This window comes from Salmo salar, chromosome 09 (genome assembly GCF_965601325.2).
Source record: "Salmo salar chromosome 09, fSalSal1, whole genome shotgun sequence".
Lineage (NCBI taxonomy): Eukaryota > Metazoa > Chordata > Actinopteri > Salmoniformes > Salmonidae > Salmo > Salmo salar.
The window spans coordinates 52,760,890-52,781,136 of NC_138299.1; the positions used below are offsets into that span (position 1 = coordinate 52,760,890).

Here is a 20,247-nt window from a genome sequence, read left to right on the forward strand (position 1 = left end):
GAAACATGTGACCAGATAAGAGACCAGATTAGAGAGCAGATAAGAGACCAGATAAGAGATTATAGGAAACATGTGACCAGATAAGAGACCAGATTAGAGACCAGATAAGAGTCCATAGGAAACATGTGACCAGATTAGAGACCAGATAAGAGACTATAGGAAACATGTGACCAGATTAGAGACCAGATAAGAGTACAGATTAGAGACTATAGAAAACATGTGACGTGTGTTTAATTTGGGTCAAACGTTTCGGGTAGCCTTCGACAAGCTTCCCACAATAAATTGGGTGAATTTTGGAGTGCACCAGTCCCTCCTGCAGCAAAGCACCCCCACAACATGATGCTGCCACCCCCGTGCTTCACGGTTGGGATGGTGTTCTTCGACTTGCAAGCCTCCCCCTATTTCCTCCAAACATAACGATGGTCATTATGGCCAAACAGTTCTATTTTTTTTTTTTCATTAGACCAGAGGACATTTTTCCAAAAAGTACGATCTTTGTCCCCATGTGCAGTTGCAAACCGTAGTCTGGCTTTTTTTATGGCGGTTTTGGAGCAGTGGCTTCTTCCTTGCTGAGCGGCCATTCAGGTTATGTCGATATAGGACTCGTTTGTCTGTGGATACAGATACTTTTGTACGAGGTCCTTTGCTGTTGTTTTGGGATTGAGTTGCACTTTTCGCACCAAAGTACGTTCATTTCTAGGAGACAGACCGCGTCTCCTTCCTGAGCGGTATGATGGCTGCGTGGTCCCATGGTGTTTATACTTGCATACTATTGTTTGTACAGATGAACGTGGTACCTTCAGGCGATTGGAAATTGCTCCCAAGGATGGACCAGACTTGTGGAGGTCTACAATTTTTTTGCTGAGGTCTTGGCTGATTATTTTTGATTTTCCCATGATGTCAAGCAAAGAGGCACTGAGTTTGAAGGTAGGCCTTGAAATACAGCTACCCAGTACTCTGTATGCCATGGGCTCTCCAACCCTGTTCCTGCAGCTACCCAGTACTCTGTATGCCATGGGCCCCTTCTACCCTGTTCCTGCATCTACCCAGTACTCTGTATGCCATGGGCCCCTTCTACCCTGTTCCTGCATCTACCCAGTACTCTGTATGCCATGGGCCCCTTCTACCCTGTTCCTGCATCTACCCAGTACTCTGTATGCCATGGGCCCTCCTACCCTGTTCCTGCATCTACCCAGTACTCTGTATGCCATGGGCTCTCCTACCCTGTTCCTGCATCTACCCAGTACTCTGTATGCCATGGGCTCTCCTACCCTGTTCCTGTAGCTACCCAGTACTCTGTATGCCATGGTCTCTCCTACCCTGTTCCTGCAGCTACCCAGTACTCTGTATGCCATGGGCTCTCCTACCCTGTTCCTGTATCTACCCAGTACTCTGTATGCCATGGTCTCTCCCAACCTTGTTCCTGCATCTACCCAGTACACTGTATGCCATGGGCTCTCCTACCCTGTTCCTGTAGCTACCCAGTACTCTGTATGGGCTATCCTACCCTGTTCCTGTAGCTACCCAGTGCTTCATTTGGGAAACCAGTGTTTGATGGCATTTGTATTGTCGTCAGAGTGGTCCGAGGGACAAGAGAGCTGAGTACCAGGCCGTTAGCGTGTTGATTACTACTAACGCATGTCTAGAGTACATAAGAGAAGATTACCATGACTCAACCACCACGTGGAATGTGACTGCGGTCATGACTCAGTATTTATTCTCTCACACACCCTCTCTCTGAGCCCTAGGACCATGCCTCATTACTACCTGGCCTGATGACTCCTTGCTGTCCCCAGTCCACCTGGCCGTGCTGCTGCTCCAATTTCAACTGTTCTGCCTGCTGCTATGGAACCCTGACCTGTTCACCAGACGTGCTACCTGTCCCAGACCTGCTGTTTTCAACTCTCTAGAGACAGCAGGAGCGGTAGAGATCCTCTGAATGATCGGCTATGAAAAGCCAACTGACATTTACTCCTGAAGTGCTGACCTGTTGAACCCTCGACAACCACTGTGATTATTATTTGACCCTGCTGGTCGTCTATGAACGTTTGAACATCTTGGCCATGTTCTGTTATAATCTTCACCCGGCACTGCCAGAAGAAGACTGGCCACCCCTCATAGCCTGGTTCCTCTCTTGGTTTCTTCCTAAGTTCTGGCCTTTCTAGGGAGTTTTTCCTAGCCACCGTGCTTCTACACCTGCATTGCTTGCTGTTTGGGGTTTAAGGCTGGGTTTCTGAAAGGCACTTTGAGATATCAGCTGATTTGATTGTTAATAAGATCACTGCAACAGCCCAATGGATAACACACGTGAAGAGAGAGAGAGACACACCCATGCCAATTAAATCAAGCATTATTCATCAGAATGACTTCTATTGCTAACATCTATACAAAACAATATGTAGATAACCTAATAGAGTATATGAAACATGTAACCAAAGTGAATATTTTATTTCAATAACTCACATGTATATTGTGTGCATGGACCGACTGGTCACTGGAGCCACTGAAGACCAGGTCATTGACTACCTTCATACATAGTACTGTCTTGGTGTGTCCCTCTAGAGTCCGTAGCAACAGGCCACTCTTGGCATCCCGGATGCTAATGGTACTGTCGTAGGATCCGACCAATAGGATGCGGCGAGCTCCTTCCTGGGCTGTCGCTAGGCAACTCACCGCCCGCGGCCCGTGACACTCAAACACATCCAGCTGCTTGTTGGTCTGAACAAGACAGGAAATACAAAATACCACAAATAACAAATAAGATTTCAAAATGTGTTTTTCCCAACTGCCTTTAGTAGTGACTGAGATGGTTCCATAATGCTTTAATTCTAGTTGGTGTTCTAAAGTGTATTTTAGAATGTGTTCTAGATTACAATGCATTCTAAACTGTGTTCTATTGTCGGTTCTACAATGTGTTCTAGTGACGGTTCTAGAACAGAATGTGCTGTAGACGGTGTTCTGGTTCTGACCTTGAGGCTCAAGGTGACCACGGAGCCGTTAGCTAGGCCAGCGTACAGAACTTTCCAGCGGTTGTGGAGGCAAAGAACCCGGTCTGGGAGAGAGAACTGATCCACACACTCCCTGGACTGTGGAGAACATAGAACACAGAGTCATGGAACACAGAACACACTAGCAGTAGTATTAGTGTAGTAGTAGCAGCAGTATTGTAGTAGGAGTATTAGTGTAGTAGTATTATTAGTGTAGTACATTTTTACATTTTAGTCATTTAGCAGACGCTCTTATCCAGAGCGACTTACAGTAGTGAATACATATATTTCATACATTTTTTCCCCGTACTGGTCCCCCGTGGGAATCGAACCCACAACCCTGGCGTTGCAAACACCATGCTCTACCAACTGAGCCACACAGGACCTAGTAGTAGCACTATTGTAGTATTATAGTAGTAGTAGTAGAAGTAATAGTAGTAGCAGTAGTGTTATCAGTGTAGTAGTAGCAGTAGTAGCAGTAGTATAGTAGTAGTGGTAGTAGTAGTATTATAGTAGTAGTAGTGTTATTAGTGTAGTAGTAGTAGTAGTATTATAGTAGTAGTGTAGTAGAAGCAGTATTATAGTAGTAGTAGTAGTAGTGTTATTAGTGTAGTAGTGTTATTAGAGTAGCAGCAGTAGTAGTATTATTAGTGTAGTAGTATTATTAGTGTAGCAGTAGTAGTTGTAGTAGTAGTATAATTGGTGTAGTAGTAGTAGTATTATAGTAGTAGTGTAGTAGTAGTAGTAGTATAGTAGTAGTAGCAGTAGTGTTATTAGTGTAGTAGTAGTAGTAGTATTATAATAGTAGTAGTGTAGTAGTGTTATTAGTGTAGTAGTAGTAGTAGTATTATAGTAGTAGTGTAGTAGTGTTATTAGAGTAGCAGCAGTAGTAGTATTATTAGTGTAGTAGTATTATTAGTGTAGCAGTAGTAGTTGTAGTAGTAGTATTATTGGTGTAGTAGTAGTACTATTATAGTAGTAGTGTAGTAGTAGTAGTAGTATTATAGTAGTGTAGTAGTAGTATTATAGTAGTAGTGTAGTAGTATTATAGTAGTAGTGTAGTAGTAGTATAGTAGTAGTGTAGTAGTAGTAGTATTATAGTAGTAGTAGCAGTAGTGTTATTCGTGTAGTAGTAGCACTATTGTAGTATTATAGTAGTAGAAGTAATAGTAGCAGTAGTAGTGTAGTAGTAGTAGCAGCAGTAGTGTTATTAGTGTAGTAGTAGCAGTATTGTTATTAGTGTAGAAGTAGTATTAGTAGTAGAGCTAGTGGTAGTACTATTAGTGTAGTAGTAGTAGTAGTAGTCGTACTATTAGTGTAGTAGTAGTAGTAGTAGTAGTAGTAGTAGTAGTACTATTAGTGTAGTAGTAGTAGTACTATTAGTGTAGTAGTAGTAGTAGTGTAGTAGTAGTACTATTATAGTAGTATTATAGTAGTAGTAGTAGTATTATAGTAGTAGTAGTGTTATTAGTGTAGTAGTAGTATTATTAGTGTAGTAGTAGCACTATTGTAGTATTATAGTAGTAGAAGTAATAGTAGTAGCACTATTGTAGTATTATAGTAGTAGAAGTAATAGTAGCAGTAGTAGTGTAGTAGTAGTAGCAGCAGTAGTAGTGTTATTAGTGTAGTAGTAGCAGTATTGTTATTAGTGTAGAAGTAGCATTAGTAGTAGAGGCAGTGGTAGTACTATTAGTGTAATAGTAGTACTATTAGTGTAGTAGTAGTACTACTAGTGTAGTAGTAGTAGTAGTAGTAGTAGTAGTAGTAGTAGTAGTAGTATTTAGTGTAGCAGTAGTAGTATTATTATTAGTGTAGTAGTAGTAGTATTATTAGTGTAGTAGTAGCACTATTGTAGTAGTATTATAGTAGTAGTAGAAGTAATAGTAGCAGTAGTGTTATTAGTGTAGTAGTAGCGGTATTGTTATTAGTGTAGTAGTAGTATTAGTAGTAGTAGAAGTAGTGGTAGTATTATTAGCGTAGTAGTAGTAGTAGTAGTATTAGCGTAGTAGTAGTAGTATTTAGTGTAGCAGTAGTAGTATTATTAGTGTAGTAGTAGTAGTAGTAGTAGTAGTATAGTAGTAGTAGTAGTAGTAGTAGTAGTAGTATTGTAGTAGTGGTAATAGCAGTAGTATTAGTGTATTAGTAGTAGTCGTCGTAGTAGTAGCAGCAGTAGTAGCAGCAATAGCAGTAGTAGTAGTAGTAGTAGTAGTAGTATTGTAGTAGTTACTTACCCTGAGGTTGTAGTAGTATTATAGTAGCAGTAGCAATGGTAGTAGTAGTAGTAGTAGTAGTAGTAGTAGTTACTTACCCTGAGGTTGTAGTAGTATTATAGTAGCAGTAGTAGTAGTAGTAGTATTGTAGTAGTGGTAATAGCAGTAGTATTATTTGTGTATTAGTAGTAGTCGTCGTTGTAGCAGCAGCAGCAGCAGCAGCAGTAGTAGTAGTAGTAGTAGTAGTAGTATTGTAGTAGTTACTTACCCTGAGGTTGTAGTAGTATTATAGTAGCAGTAGTAGTAGTAGTAGTAGTAGTAGTAGTAGTAGTAGTAGTAGTAGTAACTTACCCTGAGGTTGTAGTAGTATAGTAGTAGTTACTTACCCTGAGGTTGTAGCAGCGGATAGTCTGGTCACTGGAGCCAGAGTAAAGGCGTTGTTGAAGACCTGGTCCAGAAGAAACCAGCAAACAGTTGACCTTGGTGCTGTGGCCCTCAAACACAGCCACACACTCACGGCTCTGCAGGGGACAGGAGAGGACAGACTGTCAGTGCCACACACAGGGGACAGGAGAGGACAGACTGTCAGTGCCACACACAGGGGACAGGAGAGGACAGACTGTCAGAGACACACACAGGGGACAGGAGAGGACAGACTGTCAGAGACACACACAGGGGACAGGAGAGGACAGACTGTGAGAGACACACACAGGGGACAGGAGAGGACAGACTGTCAGAGACACACACAGGGGACAGGAGAGGACAGACTGTCAGAGACACACACAGGGGACAGGAGAGGACAGACTGTCAGAAACACACAGAGAGAGACCACAGTCCCTTTGGATATAATCAACTTGTTATGATGTATAACTCAATGTTCTTGTCTTTAGTTTGTTTTCTAAATTACCTAAGAAATGTATATAGATGGATGCTTTGTAATCAAATAATGGTGAGGGTAGCAACAGACTGGTAAAAGACACACACACACACATACAGACACACAGAGAGAGAGGCACACACAGACACAGAGACAGAGACAGGCGCACACAGAGACAGACAGACGCACACAGAGACAGACAGACACACACACAGAGAGACACACAGAGAAGTGGACTTACCACCAGGCTGAAGGCTCTAACAGTGCGGTCTCCAGAACAGGTATAGAGGAGACCCATGTGGACCTGCATGGCATTAACGGTCTCCTGGTGACCCTCAAACATCCCCTCAGACGGCAGATCATCGTCCCCGGGCTCCGACGACGCGTCTAGAGAGAGATCTACAAAACCAGTCAACTCCAAAACCAGTCAACTCCAAATGCCAGGAGAGTGAGATTACTCATCCATTTGTTAAGTTAAACATACCTATCATTTATCACAGGCTGTCTGTCTGGTTCAAGACCAACCAGCAAGAGGGTCTGGGTATTGGAACTAAATCAGGTCCAATAGACTATGCTGGTCTGGTGAAAGTGTCTGTATCTAGCCTATCCCACCTGAGAATGTGAGATCATGTGACCTCGCTGAGGAAGTCTTGGAATAGTGTGGGGAACTGTGACCTCGCTGAGGAAGTCTTGGACTAGTGTAGGGAACTGTGACCTCCCTGAGGAAGTCTTGGGACTAGTGTGGGGAACTGTGACCTCGCTGAGGAAGTCTTGGGACTAGTGTGGGGAACTGTGACCTCGCTGAGGAAGTCTTGGGACTAGTGTGGGGAACTGTGACCTCGCTGAGGAAGTCTTGGGACTAGTGTGGGGAACTGTGACCTCCGAGGAAGTCTTGGACTAAGTGTGGGGAACTGTGACCTCCCTGAGGAAGTCTTGGACTAAGTGTGGGGAACTGTGACCTCCCTGAGGAAGTCTTGGACTAGTGTGGGGAATTGTGACCTCCCTGAGGAAGTCTTGGACTAGTGTGGGGAACTGTGACCTCCCTGAGGAAGTCTTGGGACTAGTGTGGGGAACTGTGACCTCGCTGAGGAAGTCTTGGGACTAGTGTGGGGAACTGTGACCTCGCTGAGGAAGTCTTGGGACTAGTGTGGGGAACTGTGACCCTCGCTGAGGAAGTCTTGCAACTGTGACCTCCCTGAGGAAGTCTTGCAACTGTGACCTCCCTGAGGAAGTCTTGCAACTGTGACCTACCTGAGGAAGTCTTGCAACTGTGACCTACCTGAGGAAGTCTTGCAACTGTGACCTACCTGAGGAAGTCTTGGAACTGTGACCTACCTGAGGAAGTTTTGGACAGCTTGACAGATGTCAGGGGAAGCTGGACTTCACTGTAAGAGGAGGAGCAGACAGGACAGACACGTCAAGAATGAGAAACCTCAAAACCCTTTGATGCCTTTTAATCTATAGCCTTTTAATCTATAACCTAATCTATAGCCTTTTAACCTAATCTATAGCCTTTTAACCTATAGCCTAATCTATAGCCTTTTAAACTATAACCTAATCTATAGCCTTTTAACCTAATCTATAGCCTTTTAACCTATAACCTAATCTATAGCCTTTTAATCTATAACCTAATCTATAGCCTTTTAACCTAATCTATAGCCTTTTAATCTATAACCTAATCTATAGCCTTTTAACCTAATCTATAGCCTTTTAACCTATAGCCTAATCTATAGCCTTTTAACCTAATCTATAGCCTTTTAAACTATAACCTAATCTATAGCCTTTTAACCTATAACCTAATCTATAGCCTTTTAATCTATAGCCTTTTAACCTATAGCCTTTTAATCTATAACCTAATCTAGAGCCTTTTAACCTAATCTATAGCCTTTTAACCTATAGCCTAATCTATAGCCTTTTAACCTATAACCTAATCTATAGCCTTTTAATCTATAGCCTTTTAACCTATAACCTAATCTATAGCCTTTTAATCTATAGCCGTTTACCCTAATCTATAGCCTTTTAATCTATAGTTTTTTAATCTATAGCCTTTTAACCTATGGCCTAATCTATAGCATATTAACCTATAGCCTAATCTATAGCATTTTAATCTATAGCCTAATAACCTATAACCTAATCTATAGCCTTTTAACCTATAGCCTAATCTATAGCCTTTTAACCTATAGCCTAATCTATAGCCTTTTAACCTATAGCCTAATCTATAGCCTTTTAACCTATAGCCTAATCTATAGCCTTTTAACCTATAGCCTAATCTATAGCCTTTTAACCTATAGCCTAATCTATAGCCTTTTAACCTATAGCCTAATCTATAGCCTTTTAACCTATAGCCTAAACTATAGCCTTTTAATTTATAGCCTAAACTATAGCCTTTTAATCTATAGCCTTTTAACCTATAACCTAATCTATAGCCTTTTAACCTAATCTATAGCCTTTTAACCTAATCTATAGCCTTTTAACATATAACCTAACCTATAGCCTTTTAACCTAACCTTTAGCCTTTTAACCTATAGCCTAATCTATAGCCTTTTAACCTATAGCCTTTTAACCTGTTGGGGATCTTATCCCGATATCGGGATTCAACCTTTAGCCTAATCTATAACCTAACCTATAGCCTTTTAACCTATAGCCTTTTAACCTAATCTATAGCCTTTTAACCTAATCTATAGCCTTTTAACCTAATCTATAGCCTTTTAACCTATAGCCTAATCTATAGCCTTTTGACCTATAGCCTAATCTATAGCATTTTAACCTAATCTATAGCCTTTTAATCTATAGCCTAATCTATAGCATTTTAACCTATAGCTTTTTAATCTATAGCCTAATCTATAGCATTTTAACCTATAGCCTAACCTATAAATAAAATTACTTCTGAAAATGTTGAAAATACAATACGTTTTTTTTATTTATTATTATTTAAAAAAATAATAATTCAACTTATTTTAGAAGAAATTGGGAATTATCTGAGAAAAGCATCAGGATGCCCAATATACCTGTCCAGACCTGTACTTGACATACCACGCTCACCTCTTGACTACAGAGCTACCATCCATCTCGCTGGTGGAGGTCACCTCATTGCAAGCCAGCTTCTGGGGCTCTGTCTTCAGTGTGTCTGGGGCTGGGGGTGAGACAGTGGGCTGTGGCTGTGGACAGGCAACACCGCAGATGTCCATGTCTCCATCCTCTGGACCTGAGGTGTCAATGGTGACCACCTCCACTGGAGCTGCCTGGGGGAGTACGACCATCTCCAGAGAGGAGTCAGAGTCCTCCTGCTTCTCCTCGGGTCTAGTGGCTGGAGACCTTGGTGGCCTTGGAAGCTCTCTCTTGTCCTCTGATGCTCCGGGCGGGCTGGAGGTGGATGTGGAGGAGGATGTGGTGACCTGGGGTCGGCATCCGCCACTGGCTTTCCTGCGGGTGCCGAGGAGTCTGACGGGTCGGGTGAAGGTCGTCTCCGTCTCCAGTTCTGTGTCGCTGTTGTCAAGCTGTTGCTCCTCCCCCTTGGCCTTCCTCAGCACCCTCTTCTTCTTCAACTTCCTCACGCGCTTTACGGTCTTCACTTCCGCCTGAGGCGGAGCGATGGACGGAGCGAGGGACGGAGGAAGGACGGGGGAGGTGTCTAGGTCCTGGACCCCGGCTCTGGAGCTCTTGCGGCTGGATGGGCCTGACAGGGAGGCTGGGTGGGGCTTGAAGTTACCCCTGTCTTCTGTGGTAACCTGGACACCCCTCTCTCCCGAATGGACCAGGCCTGGTGAACCTGCTGAGGGGTCCTTCCATTCTACACATGCTCCTACGGGTAGGCTGCTGTCCTCTTGAGAGAGCTCTCTGCTGGCTCTGTGATGCTCAGACTTCCTCCCTCTTACCGGTTGGCAGCTGAGGGCACAATCTAAGAAAAGGAAGAACGAGAGAAACGGAGGATTAAATTCAGGCCATTTCTGAATGAAAGTTTACCAGTGTGCGTGTGTGGTGACAGGACATACCTGTGCGAGGGGCTGTAGGGATAGGCGTGGGCTCTGGCGTGGTGCTGTGAGGGCCGTAGTGAAGTCGCTGGTGGATTGTAACTGTGCTCTCCGCAACCTCTGTCTCAGTGGTCACCCTACCAGGGGACAGGGGCTCCTGCTTGATAACTACTGACTGTGTGACAGGCTGGGTCTGGGGCTTGGTCTGGTGGCTAGGGGACAGGGAGGGGGGCGTGGAGCAGAGGGGGAGGTAGAGGGGAACCTGGTTAGGATTGGTGACAGGGGCTTCTGTTAGAGGCGACAGCAGGGAGGGGGGCATCTCTAAAGGCATCTCCTCTTCACAGCTCTTCACTCTGGGCAGGGAAAGGTTGTCACCACCTGAGATACAGACCAAGAGCCAAAACAGAACATATTAAAAACCGTATTATAAGACATTACAAAAAGGTTCATACATGCATATAACAAGTTACCCAAAACCCCAGATCCACACCTACTTATTAAAATAAAAAGAGCAGTCATTTAGTTGACACAAAATCATCATCTTACCTTGTATCCCTTGGAGCAACTCAATACGCTTCCTTCTGAGAGTACTCATCTCCATGGAAACCTGAGAGACCATCAAAAACAATAACATGATGTTAGGCCAAGACGTTTGGATGGGTTTAAGTTCCTCATTATCATGTTATCATGGACCTCTGGGTAATTTCTGTCTGGCGTTCTACCGCTGTACCTTCCTCTTTCTTCACAACATGATGGGGGACAGACACTGACAAGGACTTCCTGGTTGTCCCCAACAGCTCATACCACATGATGGGGGACAGACACTGACAAGGACTTCCTGGTTGTCACTCTGGGATTAAGAATGTCCTATTTGAACTGAAATGTAATCTGACAGGACCCAGTGTAGTCTGGGCTGGGAGGTGTAGTACCTGCTGTTTGACCACTAGGAGGCGCTGGACCTCCATGTAGGCAGCCTGTAGAGCAGCCCTGGCCTGGAGCAGGCTGTTGTCGACCCCTTGTAGAGACCGGCTCAGATCCTCCTCTCTCAGAGACACAGCAAGGAGATGGTCCACCTGCAGACGCTCTGGAGGAGAATACAATACAATGATGGGTTTACTGAGTGACAAAAAAATACCTGGCCTGAGCAGGGACCATCTCAGACAGTATTACAGCATCACATGTATTACCATAGACAGAGTTACCATAGTAACAGTTACTACAGTAACAGGATGTTCACCAGTGTCCTGCTGTCCTAGAGGAGTTACCATAGTAACAGTTGCTACAGTAACGGTTAATACAGTAACAGAATGTTCACCAGTGTCCTGCTGTCCTGGAGGAGTTACCATAGTAACAGTTGCTACAGTAACAGGATGTTCACCAGTGTCCTGCTGTCCTGGCGGAGTTACCATAGTAACAGTTACTACAGTAACAGGATGTTCATCAGTGTCCTGCTGTCCTAGAGGAGTTACCATAGTAACAGTTGCTACAGTAACAGGATGTTCACCTTTCTTGGACTTGACCTTCAGTCTTTTATTCTTCCTCTCTAAATTAGGGATTTCAGGGCATGGAATGTCCCCAGCTGCACGGCGTTTCATCCTGGCTCCCTGCGTGTCGGTCTGTTCCGTCCCCGAGCTGCTGTCCCCCATCACGGAGTCAGGTCTCGGCTGGACCCCTGGTGGCCCCTCTGGTAGTGGCCCCTGTACTCTGTCCTCACACTGTGTCCCCTCCACCTTAGGCTGCTGGGGGTCTCTGAAGGACGACGAGCTTTGCTGCTCTGAGCTGCATCTCACTTCCCTTCCAGCCCCATCTCCGGGTGCCCTCTCTCCTGGCATTGCGTGACCTTGGGTCTGACCGCCGAAGAGAGAGGAGAGGTTAGCGGTCGAGCGGTCTGGAGCCACGCTACTCTCCGAGAGGCTTCGTTTGCGAGGAGTCACGGGGGCGAGGGCGGGTCCAGAGTCGCCGAGGTCGAAGAGGGTCTCCCACTGAAACCCCTCGGTCAGAGGAATGTCTTCACCCTCCTGATCACAGGACACCATCTCTATACCAAACCTGATAAGACGAGACAGGACACATGTTCAGTCATACATTACCATCAACTCTTCAGACATTTAACAGGACTGACAGGACACACCTGCATTATGGATTCCATTAGGAGTTGGCAAGAGAGGAGAAACAGACTGGCGCCTAGGCTACTGTTAAAAAGGCACAAGGGGCTCTACACTCAGTGGCCAGTTTATTAGGTGCACCATCAGGTACCCGGGTTCGACTCCCCTTTTTGCCTCCAGAACATCCGGAATTATTCGAGGCACGGAAACATTGCTCAATTATTATCATCATCATCATCAAGGGACCTAACTAACACGTGCCAGGAAAACATTCCCCACACCATTTACACCACCGTCCGTCGACCAGCCTGTACCGTTGAAACCAGGCAGGATTGGGGACATGGACTGTTAGGAGGGGAACCCGGTATTGGTAGTCTGACGCAATTAGGTCCCTTCAGTGACCAATGAGCTGTGCGTTCGGTAGCGTCGTTCTACACACCACTGTTGTTACTGCGTTATTACTGCTCTGTTTGTGGCCCGCTTGTTAGCTTGTACCGTTCTCCTTGGACCTTTTCTCGTCAACGAGCTGTTTTCACCCACCAGGACTGCAAGGTGACTGGATGTTTTTTGTTGGTTTGTGTTTGTTTGTCGCACTGTCGTTCTCGAAAAGCGAAAGTGGGCGGATGTTTTTCTGAGATACTGTATCTCGGAACGCCTCGTACTGTCGATCCTACCACGCTGAACGTCGCCATGGGCAGCAGGGTAGCCTAGTGGTTAGAGTGTAGGGGAGGCAGGTAGCCTAGTGGTTAGAGTGTAGGGGAGGCAGGTAGCCTAGTGGTTAGAGTGTAGGGGCGGCAGGTAGCCTAGTGGTTAGAGTGTAGGGGCGGCAGGTAGCCTAGTGGTTAGAGTGGAGGGGTGGCAGGTAGCCTAGTGGTTAGAGTGGAGGGGCGGCAGGTAGCCTAGTGGTTAGAGTGGAGGGGCAGCCTAGTGGTTAGAGTGTAGGGGAGGTAGGTAGCCTAGTGGTTAGAGTGTAGGGGAGGAAGGTAGCCTAGTGGTTAGAGTGGAGGGGCGGCAGGTAGCCTAGAGGTTAGAGTGGAGGGGCGGCAGGTAGCCTAGTGGTTAGAGTGGAGGGGCGGCAGGTAGCCTAGTGGTTAGAGTGGAGGGGCGGCAGGTAGCCTAGTGGTTAGAGTGGAGGGGCGGCAGGTAGCCTAGTGGTTAGAGTGGAGGGGCGGCAGGTAGCCTAGTGGTTAGAGTGGAGGGGCGGCAGGTAGCCTAGTGGTTAGAGTGGAGGGGCGGCAGGTAGCCTAGAGGTTAGAGTGGAGGGGCGGCAGGTAGCCTAGTGGTTAGAGTGGAGGGGCGGCAGGTAGCCTAGTGGTTAGAGTGGAGGGGCGGCAGGTAGCCTAGTGGTTAGAGTGGAGGGGCGGCAGGTAGCCTAGTGGTTAGAGTGGAGGGGCGGCAGGTAGCCTAGTGGTTAGAGTGGAGGGGCGGCAGGTAGCCTAGTGGTTAGAGTGGAGGGGCGGCAGGTAGCCTAGTGGTTAGAGTGGAGGGGCGGCAGGTAGCCTAGTGGTTAGAGTGGAGGGGCGGCAGGTAGCCTAGTGGTTAGATTGTAGGGGCGGCAGGTAGCCTAGTGGTTAGAGTGTAGGGGCGGCAGGTAGCCTAGTGGTTAGAGTGGAGGGGCGGCAGGTAGCCTAGTGTTTAGAGCGTTGGACTAGTAACCGAAAGGTTGCAAGATTGAATCCCCGAGCTGACAAGGTACAAAATCTGTCGTTCTGCCCCATGAACAAGGCAGTTAACCCCACTGTTCCTAGGCTGTCATTGTAAATAACAATTTGTTCTTAACTGACTTGACTAGTTAAATAAAGGTTAAAAAGAATTACATAAAAAATAGGTCACTGCCCATTCTAACGTTCAATCAAACAGTAACTGAATGCCTTGATGCATGTCTGCCTGCTCTATATAGCCAAGCCACGTCCACGCGACTCACTGTCTGTAGGAGCGATCCATTTCCGTGAAACGGGGTGGTGTACATAATAAACTGGCCACTGAGTGTATGTACCAAGCATCAGAGTAGCAGTGCTAATCTAGGATCAGGTACCCCTTTATCTCTATAATTACTATACACTGACTATACCAAACATTAGGAACACCTTCCCCTTTTGCCCTCAGAACAGCCTCAATTCATCAGGACATGGACTCTAGAAGGTGTTGAAAGCGTTCCACAGGGATGCTGGCCCATGTTGACTCCAATTCTTCCCACAGTTGTGTCAAGTTGGCTGGATGTCCTTTGGGTGGTGGACCATTCTTGATACACACAGGAAACTGTTGAGCGTGAAAAACCCAGCAGCGTTGCAGTTCTTGACACAAACCGGTGCGCCTGGCACCTACTACCATACCTTGTTAAAAGGCACTTAAATCTTTTGTCTTGCCTATTCACCTTCTGAATGACACACATACACAATCCATGTCTCAAGGCTTACAAATCCTTCTTTAACCTGTCACCTCTTCATCTACACTGATTGAAGTGGATTTAACAGGTGACATCAATAAGGGATCATATCTTTCACCTGGATTCACCTGGTCAGTCCATGTCATGAAAAGAGCTCAGTGTAATATTACTATCTAAAAAGGCTAAACTGATCCTAGCGCAGAACTCCCACACTGAGACGCGTCGTACATCACGCCGCAGGTAACTCTCCGGATGACCTCTCACCTGGGCATGCCTTTCCCCTGCTGCTGCTTCTTCCTGTGGACTTCCTGGTACACCTGGTCCCAGTTGACACAGCGTCGTGACCCTGAGGAGCTGATGAGCTGTCTTAACGTCGGCTTCAGCCCCGAATCCTTCTCCGCGTCCCCTCTCCTCGTCCCGCTCACATTCCTGATCCGCCGGGCGATGTTCAGATTGGGCTCGTGGCTGCCGCCGCTCTTGGTCTTGGAGCCGATGTGTCGGGTGAGGTCCCTCTTCAGGGCTAAAGGTAGGGTGGGTTTGGTCTGGGTGGAGCCTGAGGAGGGGTCAGAGGTCGTGTGAAGGTCAAGGTTAGGGTCGACGGTTCTCAAGGGGTCACCGTCTGACCATAGCCCCGCGTCTGCAACTTCCATGGCCTCCTCTCCGGCACCAGCCACCAAGCCCCTCGCCGCCTCCTTCTCCCCCACCGCCTCCTCCTCCTCCTCCCTGGGAGAGAGAGAGAGCACAGCCCCCCCTGGGGACTCCACGGTGGAAGTACTGACCTGGACAGACTGAACAGAAAGGTGGTTGTCTGAGGGAGACGTCACAAACTCCATCATGGTCTCCAAAGGCTCGGTAGCAGCACCTGGGTTAACTCTGCTGCTAGCTCTGTCCTGTCTGGTCTGTCGAGACGTTTTCCCTCTCTTCTGTCTGTTGTCGTCGTCGTCATCGTCTCCAATCTTAACGCCCTCAGAGCTCTCCACCTGTTGTTGTTGTTGTTCCTCGATGTGTAGCACCATCTTTCTCTCCTTTATCTCCATCCTATGGTCGTTGGACACCGTCTTCAGTCCCTCCGTCCTGGGGTTAACAACGGACAATTCCACAGAACTCCTCTTGTCTAGCAGTGTCTCCTTGGCTCTCCTCAGCATCTCGGTCAGCAGCTGTTCCTGGTCCTGCTGAGGGGAATTTGATCCCTGCCTCCTCCCCAAATCCTGGCTTCTGTGTCTGGTCAACCTGGGCTGGTCCGAGTCCTGGCTGGAGGCACGGCTCAGCTGGGTCCTGGGGGTGGTAGAGGGGCTGGAGGCCCTACTGAGGTGGTTCTTGGGGCTGGAGGTTAGGTTGAGGGTGGGACTAGGGCTGGAGGCCCTACTGAGGTGGGTCTTGGGGCTGGAGGTTAGGTTGAAGGTGGGGCTGGAGGCCCTACTGAGGTGAGTCTTGGGGCTGGAGGTGGTAGAGGGGCTAGGGCTGGAGGCCCTACTGAGGTGGGTCTTGGGGCTGGAGGTTAGGTTGAGGGTGGGGCTGGAGGCCCTACTGAGGTGGGTCTTGGGGTTGGTAGTAGAAGAGGAAGACAGGCCTTTCTCAAGGCACTCTGATGGCTTAGTTGCCCTCCGTCCGGTGGAGGTGGACCCAGAGGAAGAGGAGGAGGAGGTGGTTTGTCTGTCTGTCCTCAGACTATTGCTGGTATCACTACTACTGATCCTTATAGAGATGTCTCTATTCTTCCTGGGTTCCCTCCCTTCTACACTGTGATCAGGAGACCTCTGATGCTGTGCTGCTCTCTGCTGGCCTGCTCGCAGGTCCCGTCTGGACTGAGTCGGCTGCAGACCCGAGGAGTGGTGAAGGTCCAGCGTTATGTCACGTCTGGGCCTCAGGTCCACATCTCTGCCCTGGACCGAAGGGATCTGGGGGGTCTGGAAGGTTGGGGGAGGAGGAGGACCCTTTGGGTGCTTCTCTGAGGGGTGAGGATGAGGGTAAGTCTCCTTATGGGACGGATAAGGGGACCAGCGACAGGCCTTGTCTAGTTTAGGATTACTACCGGACGCCTTGGGCCCCGTGCCGCTTTTACGATCACGTTCTGCTCCACCGGCTGGCCCTTCCTGGGCCATGTTCTGGTGTCCACCCTTCCTGCCGTCATCCTGCGGTTTAAAGTGAGCGTCTCGATGTAGCTGGTCGAAAGACCCGACTGGATCCAGCTGGTCGCTGGTGAGGTCCATCCTGTGAAGAGACTCTGTGCTGCTCAGCCCTTCCGTCACGACAGGGTCAGCGAGCACACCAGGAAGTCCGTTACCCCCTCTGCTACTGCTGTATAGACTCGTACTACCTCCTCCTCTGCCGTTCTGCTGCCAGGCTCCCCTCCCTCCTCTCTGCTGCTGTGTTGGAGGCTGGAGATAGTCTTCCTGCTGCCATCTCTTATTGGTTCCCTCCCTGCTGTGCAGACTGCCACTGCCTCTCTGTCCAGCGCACCACTTGAAGACGTTGTGTGGTCCCTGTGCGTGCCAGGTGGCGCTGCGGCCCTGCTTTCTGTCGTGCCAGTGAAACCTGATGTCCTCCTGGGTCTCCCAGGGACTTCGAACCCCAGCGGGGTTAGAGCTGCAGTCCCAGGACCCCTGCCCCTGCCAGGTAGGCCCATTGCATTTTCGAGGTGGTGGCAGCGGCGGTGGTGTTGGAGGGGTTTTGTTGAGGTATCTCCAGTCCCACGACGCCCCCTTCTGGTAGAAGTACTGCCGTGCGTCATTCCACTTGTGGATCTGTTGCTGCCGTTTCCGACTCTCCTCTTCCTCTCTCCTCTGCGCCTCTTCCTCTCTGGCACGCTTTGCTGCAGCCTCCTCCTCTCTCCTGGAGACATGAGAGAAAACACACACACAAGTCAAAACCACTCATTGACCTGGTCTACGGAGCCTTCATGATATAACCTACTGTAACATCCTTCATAGATCTGGTCTACGGAGCCTTCATGATATAACATACTGTAACATCCTTCATAGATCTGGTCTACGGAGCTTTCATGATATAACCTACTGTAACATCCTTCATAGATCTGGTCTACGGAGCCTTCATGATATAACCTACTGTAACATCCTTCATTGATCTGGTCTACGGAGCCTTCATGATATAACCTACTGTAACATCCTTCATAGATCTGGTCTACGGAGCCTTCATGATATAACCTACTGTAACATCCTTCATAGATCTGGTCTACGGAGCCTTCATGATATAACCTACTGTAACATCCTTCATAGATCTGGTCTACGGAGCCTTCGTGATATAACATCCTTCATTGACCTGGTCTACGGAGCCTTCATGATCTGTGGTTTTATGACATTGAGTACGTTTACATGCATACTAATAATTCAACATTTAACAGACTATGGTAGTAGACCAAATACAGCATTAGCCTTGTCATCACTTCATTCTGCTCATCTTAAAAATTGGCGTACGGTCAACGTCGACGTAAACATATGCTGATTAAAAACACTTGGTTTTCTGAGCAATCTTTTAAATGATTAGGACACGTGAACAGTTATAAATCAGAGTTCCAGCGGTGGAATTGATCTGGGCCAGCACCAGCAGCCTCTTATTCACCACTGAAGTGAGTTTGGAAAAACTAAAAATATGAAGAATCGAACTCAGAATTAAATAGGATTCACAAAAACAACACGGTCGCTGCGACAGAACGTTTATCAGGTAGCCTGATTACAGTTGTGTCCATGTAAACAGGATTTTTTAGGGAAAATGTTCTTCTTGCAAAGCATGTCAACAAACTATTCATCTGACTACACACAACAAACTATTCTATTAATCTGACTACACACAACACACTATTAATCTGACTACACACAACAAACTATTCTATTAATCTAACTATTAATCTGACTACACACAACAAACTATTAATCTGACTACACACAACACACTATTAATCTGACTACACTCAACAAACTATTCTATTAATCTGACTACACACAACACACAATTAATCTGACTACACACAACAAACTATTCTATTAATCTAACTATTAATCTGACTGCACACAACAAACTATTAATCTGACTACACACAACACACTATTAATCTGACTACACACAACAAACTATTCTATTAATCTAACTATTAATCTGACTATACACACCAAACTGTTCTATTAATCTGACTACACACCAAACTGTTCTATTAATCTGACTACACACACCAAACTGTTCTATTAATCTGACTACACACACCAAACTATTACTTTGACTATACACAAACTATTCTATTAATCTGACTATACACAAACTATTCTATTAATCTGACTACACACAACAAACTATTAATCTGACTACACACAACAAACTATTAATCTGACTACACACAACAAACTATTAATCTGACTACACACAACAAACTGTTCTATTAATCTGACTACAAACAACAAACTATTAATCTGCCCATAGACAACAAACGATTAATCTGACTATACACAAAAAAATGTATTATTGTGTGCATGTAACCTTACTAAATTGTGCCATTTGAAAGTCTGCCTAGCAACACTATCTATTTCCCCCAGTTGTCAGCAGCAGTTAGTTTTGGCACGGTCCTCCTGTGCCATATAAGTAGTGCACCATATACAGTGCACTACTTTTGACCAGGTTCCAGTGCACTATAACGAATAATGTGGCATTTGGGACAGGCCCCTGCCCAGAGTGTTAAACTCCACGAGGTCTGCGGTCCGGGCAGAAGGTCTGTCATATGACACAGGGACAGCTGCAAGCCAACTGTTGCTGGTGACACACACACACACACACACACACACACACACACACACACACACACACACACACACCCTACTGTTCTAGTTGGACAAGCCTCAAACATCCTTTGGCATTTTCAGACCCATCTCAAGACCCATTTCAGTTCCCACTGAAAATCCTTCCTTTAGCCTAGGGCAGGGTTTCCCCAACTGGCAGTCCGCGGCCCGAATTTGGCCCCCGGGTGGTTTTATTTTAGTTTTCTGAACCAGAAAATGTGTGTTTTTGGAAAGGAGGGGGGGAACGTTAAAAAAAAAAAGAAGAAAAACACCAGGAAATCAGCTCCAAGTGATTTGACTATTGGAAATTTGTTTCCTAAGTATTCACACACATAATTAGAGAGACACGTGATCACATACAAATGTAAGCAAGATTTGAAATGATGTTTTAATCAAATATTATATCCGTTTGGGTTTCTTGCTGTCAATTTGTAATTATGTTCCGGACCCCCGACCAACCCGCTCAATAATTAAGTTGATGATGCCTGGCCTACGGCTTAAGTCTTTCAACGCTGTGTGGAAAACGGGTCACATAATATGTAGGCCAGATATACAGGTCAAAGGTCTATGGAAGGCTGATGTGTTTTCCAACTGAACATCCTACCACCACTATCTGTGACTCAGCCCTCTCTTCAGAAAGGTTAAGCCCGTGATCCTGGCAGCCCATGACCCCTCCCTCCCCCCCTCACTGCCCTGGACTCCCTGACATACGACCCCTCCCTCCCTCTGCCCTGGACTCCTTGACACACGATCTCTCTCTCTCTCTCTCCCCCTCCCTCCCTCCCTCCGCCCTGGACTCCCTCCCTCCAAATGCCCTGGACTCCCTCCCTCCAAATGCCCTGGACTCCCTCCCTCCCTTTCTCTGCCCTGGACTCCCTCCCTCCCTCTCTCTGCCCTGGACTCCCTCCCTCCCTCTCTCTGCCCTGG

At 46.9% G+C, this 20,247-nt stretch overlaps 1 protein-coding gene across 2 annotated transcripts in view; it reads right to left on the bottom strand.

Moving 5' to 3' along the window:
- Nucleotides 1–20,247, bottom strand: part of znf106a (zinc finger protein 106a) — a 37,105-nt gene that overhangs the window by 4,923 nt on the left and 11,935 nt on the right. For both annotated transcript variants that reach the window (XM_045723774.2, XM_045723772.2), the window contains 11 exons: nt 14,801–17,368; nt 11,550–12,094; nt 10,975–11,129; nt 10,592–10,652; nt 10,067–10,423; nt 9,117–9,972; nt 7,410–7,459; nt 6,316–6,473; nt 5,584–5,718; nt 2,970–3,086; nt 2,464–2,718 (listed from right to left, as the gene is read on the bottom strand). In XM_045723774.2, the coding sequence (XP_045579730.1) occupies nt 2,464–2,718; nt 2,970–3,086; nt 5,584–5,718; nt 6,316–6,473; nt 7,410–7,459; nt 9,117–9,972; nt 10,067–10,423; nt 10,592–10,652; nt 10,975–11,129; nt 11,550–12,094; nt 14,801–17,368 (5,257 nt within the window). The remainder of the gene's footprint in view (nt 1–2,463; nt 2,719–2,969; nt 3,087–5,583; nt 5,719–6,315; nt 6,474–7,409; nt 7,460–9,116; nt 9,973–10,066; nt 10,424–10,591; nt 10,653–10,974; nt 11,130–11,549; nt 12,095–14,800; nt 17,369–20,247) is intronic.